Here is a 6,315-nt window from a genome sequence, read left to right on the forward strand (position 1 = left end):
ACAAGCAAGGGCATCAGCATTCATTGGTTGCAAATTACATAACTTTTGCGTTAATTACTACTCAACCCCCATTTGCTGGCCGTGTCTCCCTCTTCTCAATCAGTCTGCGGGCGGGTCCTACCTTCCACCTGAGCTGCCGTCCGTTCTGAAGAGGTGGCCAAGGGGCCGGCGGTGGCGAGCTCCCACTGCCGGGACCGCCATTCCCCAGTCACCGCCCAGCCCTCGTCCTTACAGCCTATCCAACTTGGGACTGCTTCCCTAGTCCTTAAAATTCTAACTCAGCCTCCGATGCTCACAATGCAACTGATTAATCGTAACTGTCCAGCTGCCGGCTACTCATTTAGAAAAACGAAAGCCAAAGCTTCACTCAGCCGCCCTCACCCCGTGCCGGGCTCGGCCCCGCCCCCTCTGAGGGGGACCGCCCTCGGCCCCGCCCCCCGTTCACGGGCCCGCCCGGCACGGCAATGGCGGCGTCCAGCGCGGCAATGGCGGCGTCCAGCGCGGCAATGGCGGCGCCCAGCGCGGCAATGGCGGCTCCCGGCAGCGCCGTCTGGCTCGGCGGGGACCCGGTAAGGCCGCGGGGGCTGCGGGGCGGGACAGGACAGGACTGACCCGAGCCGACCCGAGCCGACCCGTGTCCCCTGGCAGGTGGAGTATGTGCTGTGCCCCTACGATGTCCATCACCGCGTCCCCCGCGCGTCGCTGGAGCGGCACGCGGCGTCCTGCCGGCTCCGCAGGATGGGATACTCGGCCGAGGAGGAGGTGGGAGCGCGCCTCGGGAAGCGGGCACGGGGCTGCCGCCGCTGGGCCGCCCCGGGCCTTACCGAGCCCTTTGGTCCCGCAGGCCGAGATGTACGACTGCAGGTTTTTCTACGAGAAGCTGAAGGTTCCCGCCGTGGCCATGGGTGAGGGCAGCGGGGCCTCCCCCGGCGGGGCACACACGGGGCTGGGCCGGGCAGGGACCCCGGGGAGGGGCAGGGCATGAGGGATGAGAGGAGACCCCGGGAGGGGCAGGGCATGAGGGATGAGAGGAGACCCCGGGAGGGGCAGGCCATGAGGGATGAGAGGAGATCCCGGGAGGGGCAGGGCATGAGGGATGAGAGGAGATCCCGGGAGGGGCAGGGCATGAGGGATGAGAGGAGATCCCGGGAGGGGCAGAGGATGAGGGATGAGAGGGGACCCCGGGAGGGGCAGGGCATGAGGGATGAGAGGAGATCCCGGGAAGGTCACACATGTGGGACTGAGCAGTCCGGGTCCTCACGGCAGCACAGCCCCACTGCCTTGGCAGCTGTGAACTCCCCAAGGCCTCCTGAAAATCTTGAGTGTTTCAATCGGTAGGTTAGTTTTCTCAAATTGTAATTTGCAATTTGCCTCAATTTTTTGCTTCTGTTCTTATTTTATGTTTCTATCACTGCGTAATTCTACTCTGTAGGTCACTTTTGTATTTTTGTCTTAAAATAAAAGGAGGATCTGTTTTTTCCTCTTAGGAGCTTCTTCCTATGTTCTTAGTCCCCACTCTTGCATCAAATGCAGAAAGTGTATTAAAATGCATGCTTAGAAGGTGGGAAGCTGTCCATAGAATTTGGAGATAAAGAGACCAATATACATACATTTCTTTTTCCATATCCTTGTAATCCAGAAATACATATTCCTTAATTTTCTCCCCTCATTTCAAATATGTAATAGATGAAGAATATATTTTTAGTTCAAATATGCCCTCTACATGAATAAAACTATGATGTTCTGTACCATACCTAAGTCTCATAATAGACATTGGGGAATAAAGACTAACCCACAAGTACCTGAGAACTTGATGTAAAAATTGTATGATTTTATTTTCTTCTCTGCCTGCAGATAAAGATCTTCAGTTTCACATTGTTAAGCAGGCTAGAGCCCAAAGTGCAAAGGAAGGTGGAGGCTACAGCGAAGGTAAGGAGCAAGCAAATACTGATGTGACTTCACCAGCCTCCTGTGGAGAACTGCTCTTGTCTCCCTCCTTGCTGCCTCCTTCATTCACTGAGAACTGCTGTGAGGAATATCACTTATTTTTAATGTTCCTTCCCCTGCATATCTTGAAGCATGATTACTTTTAATACTTGGGGCAATTAGATGAGAGACTTTGAGTCTGTTGTGCTCATACCTCTGTTATCTTCAAGACTGAAAAAACCAAACAACGTGTGTTACTATATTGGACCGTTTCAAGATTGAACTAAGAAGTTGTATAAGAGTTATACTGACATTTTTGCAAATGCAGTGTTGTCCTGTATCACTGCTCCAAGCTCACTAATTCCTTTACATTTCATTTTTCCATGGGTTTTGTGACCAGCCAGGGGACCAGGCTAGTACGGAGTCTTTGAGGGTTCAGACTTAGACAAAGTAGAACAGGGCTCCCTGTGGAATCTGTAGAGCTTTAGTGTATGGTTGAGAAATTACTGCAACCCCTGAAAGAACATTTGTTCTCTGTAGACTTTGGTTTGTTAAACATATATGGGCAGAAGGAAAAGTGACCCTGAAACTTTTCTGATAGTGAAATACTACAGCACTTGTGTGGACAGTTTTTCATGTTTTGTTTCTCTGGCATAGCAAATAGAGGCTTAATGGACAGGTACTTGGGAAGGAGATTTCCTGGGATGAGCACTGTGTTTTGACCATGTCAGGTACATTTCCTCTGAAGTGGGACTAATTAATTTGACCACAAGCACATCTAAGCAGAGAAGCAGCAGATAAACCCTTTGTGGAGTGGTTCATTGCAGAGGTGCACCAGTGAGCCACTAGATGCCAGTGTTCACTGCCCAGATTTCCCTGCAAGTTTGCCTTTCTCTGAGAATAACACTAAAACTGGATTGGTGGTTTTCATTGTGGCAGCTTGGCCTGTTGTAAGATTTACTGACTTGTTTGTTCAATTTAAAGTCTTTGGCAATAGAAAAAAAAAATGAAAATAATTTTTTATTGTAAATTCCCTTTTGACTCACTCTATCAAAGAAAGTGATTTTTCTTTCTTTGTTTTCTTTCTTTTTTTCAATTCTAGCCATATTTAGAATATTAGCATAGGTACATTGTTGAAAAGAAAAAATGATCTTAATCACAAGTTTGTAGTTCCTGTAAAATCACAAGCATGTAATTATCAGTGCATTTTTATGGACTTGTGTGACTTTGTAAGAACAGTGCATTTTAAAGAGACTTCTAGTTTTTGTGTTTAAATCCATTTGTTCATGTTAGAACAGTTCTGCTTTAGGTTCCAAGTACAGTAATGATGAAATCTTCTATTTTAGGTTTGTTTGTAGAGTTATTGGGGTTTCTCTTCCTCTTCTTTGATGACTTTAGTGATAGTAGGATGTGAAAGATTGCCCAGCTTCCATCAAGAGCTGAATAATCTGGAGAAGCTCTAGGTTTGCTGTTTTGAAGGGTGTTTGTATACAGCCTTATTATGTTTTGGCTCTTCTCTGTGCCTGGATATGTGTGGGATTGTGTTAGGGGAGGCAGGATTATGGAGGTCAGATCAATGGTTGCTGGAGAATTGAAAGTTTTTGACTAAAACGTTTTTTTGCTGGCAATGTCCTGGAGTATTGAATCCTATATCTTTGGGGAAGTCACTTAATTGCTGTTGCAATGGATTGAGAGTGGATTGGTTTGTTTGGAGGCATATGTGTGTTAACTGGGGAATGGGAAAGAAGAGTGTGCAGGCAGTGCATTTGTTTCCGTAACTTTAAGTCAGTTATCTGAACCGATCTGGAGCACTTTGAAAGTGCCTTTGTAGTCCTTTTAGCTATAAATTACTGTTATAAAAGCTCTGTAGAGAAGGTGACAAGGTCACTGAGACTGATTTACACAGTGCTTGGTTATCTAGTCTCCTAGAAGCTTTCGTTCTTGTTGGCAGAACAGGTATTTTGCAGCTAGTCCTTTACATAACATTTTAGGAGTAAGATAAACCCACAAGATAGAGCTGTAGCCTCTTTTGATTTAGCTTGTAAGCCAAGAGCTGAAACTCATGGGAAATTACAGAGTGTCATTTTGATCTAATCTAGTACAATTACTTCTTGGCATATAAAAACTGTATCTCTGTAAGCAATCAGGAGGGGCTGTACAGCCTGTGTGGGGCTTGGGAGGAATCTTTGAGCAGTTTTTATATTTTCAAATTAAGAAGGTTGAAACTTCTTACAGATACATAGGGGAAGGATGAAAACAGCCTGGGAGTTTACTGCATTGTTTGTTTGTTTGTTTTTCTTCTTGGTATTTTCCTGCATAATTTTGCTGCTTTACAATTAACAGCTCTCTGTCCAACCTGCAGGATCTTACTCATTACTGCCTGTAGAAGTTCCTCAAAACCACAAGCGTTTCACCTGTGACCTGACCCAAGCTGACCGCCTTGCTCTTTATGATTACGTTGTTGAGGAAACAAAGAAGCAGAGGTCTAGATCCCAGATAATGGAAAATGACAGTGATCTCTTCGTGGATTTAGCAGCAAAAATAACCCAAGGTTTGAAGAATGATCTGTTGTTGAATTTATGGCTCAGAACTTTCAGTCTGTACAGTTACATGAGTTTTGTTGTAAGCCAGACAGAATTGGTTGTGTTGGTTTTTATGGGGTTTTTTTGTTTTGTTTTTGTTTTTGTTTTTTGTTTTTTTTTGTTTTTTTTTTTTTTTTGTGGAGAGCGTACTGTTCTTAAAAGCCACAGCAAAGACCTGCCATCACAAAATGCCAGTTTGGTGTCCTTTATGATGTTTTCCTTCTGGGAGAGACTCAGAGCTCTGCTCTTGGCACACGTATTGTGTGTATCTCAGTGGATGGATCTTCTGTCTTTGCTGCAGCTGACTCCAGGTTCCCTAATGTTGCCAATGTGCTGTGCAGCTTGGAACAGTTATTTGCTGTAAGACATAATGAGATTAAAGAATGCTTAAGAGTAAAAGCTGAACAGGAGAGGAGAGGTTGGCAGTCATCCAAGTGGAGCTCTTGAGCAACATATCTTGGTGTTGTTCTGGGACCTCTCATCCCTGTTGAATCATGCCAGTTTGTAACTGTACCAAATGCAGCAGAAGCATCTGTGTCACCCTGCAGGCCCTGCTGTGCCTAGGAGGTGTGACAGTGCCTATCATACACAGGTAAATTTTTTACAGAATCTGGCTTTCTCTTCTGTGTCGTACTGTAATACTGGCTTTGAAAACATGACCTGTCTTAAGGTGTTTGACCAAATCCCAAGCCCATATATTGGTTTGGATCACAGTTTGGAGACTGAGATCACATAACAGCATTTGCTTGGTGTTTTACTTGTGTGTAAACAGCCAGCAAGAAGGCTGGGGAAGAAGAGTGAGATAAATTCACCATAGTTACTAAATATCGGAGGAACTTGAGAAAGAATACAATTATTTTATGTTCCTGAATGTACAAGGCCTGCATACCTGCAGGTGCTAACCTGCTAATGACCATTTGTTTTATTCCCAATTTTTTGCTAGATGATAGTCAGAAAGGTCCAAAGTCCCATCTTGAAATTCTGGCTGAAATGCGAGATTACAAAAGGCGGCGGCAGTCATACAGAGCCAAGAATGTTCATATAACAAAGAAGTCCTACACTGAGGTGAGATCAGAAAAGAAAGGCTTTTTTGCTCGAAGTGCTTATTATATATCAGCATAAACAACTATATACTCTTTCAAAGACAAATAATATGCGTCTTTCTCTGCTTCTTGTATCCTGCTTTATTATTGTTGCAAACTATAGAGGAATGTTTTTGGTTTGTTGCAGCAAGTTACAAATAATGAACATTTCTAACTGCTAAGTTTTAAATGTGAAAATGCCAGCAAGATATAGCTTACTATCGTAAAATGATGCTATTTAAATTTATGCTAAAACATTTTTCTGCAAATGAGATTTTCCATTCAAAGATCTGATGCACAGGGTTTGGGGGAGATTCTTGTGGGGTTTGGGGTTTTTTGAGCTGTTTACAGTTTGTCTAATGCTAGTTCAGGCACTACCATTCCATGCTTGTTTTTAAACGTATCTTAATCTCCAGGTGATTCGGGATGTGATTGGTGTGCATATGGAAGAACTCAGCAATCAGTGGCAGGAGGAGAACAGGTTGGATAATGCAGAGATATGTGAAGGAGGGAAGTCAAAGTCTTCAGGAAGGTATGCCACAACTGACAGCTTCTTCAGGCATGGAGCAGATGGTAATTTTATCTTACCACCTTCTCCTAATAGGAAATACCAGCCTTATCTGAGTCATATGCACGGTTTATTTTATACTAATTCTGTTAAGTCTTGCATGAAGGATGGAGAAATAGATATCTTTTTTCAGAGGTAAGTAGGTTTGTTGCAAATG

The 6,315-nt window shown here is 44.4% G+C and overlaps 1 protein-coding gene across 1 annotated transcript; it reads left to right on the forward strand.

Annotated features, from left to right (window-relative positions):
* Window positions 1-464: 464 nt before the first annotated feature.
* On the forward strand, window positions 465-6,309 carry SNRNP48 (small nuclear ribonucleoprotein U11/U12 subunit 48; the record flags this gene model as incomplete). Its single annotated transcript, XM_083856032.1, has 7 exons — window positions 465-569; window positions 649-762; window positions 845-905; window positions 1,855-1,929; window positions 4,289-4,477; window positions 5,452-5,573; window positions 6,007-6,309. 7 exons carry the CDS (start codon window positions 465-467, stop codon window positions 6,295-6,297), a joined length of 957 nt encoding a protein of 318 aa, XP_083712158.1. The 3' UTR covers window positions 6,298-6,309.
* Between the last annotated feature and the right edge of the window lie 6 nt (window positions 6,310-6,315).

This window comes from Zosterops lateralis, assembly GCF_965231275.1.
Source record: "Zosterops lateralis genome assembly, chromosome: 1".
In the NCBI taxonomy this organism is placed as follows: domain Eukaryota; kingdom Metazoa; phylum Chordata; class Aves; order Passeriformes; family Zosteropidae; genus Zosterops; species Zosterops lateralis.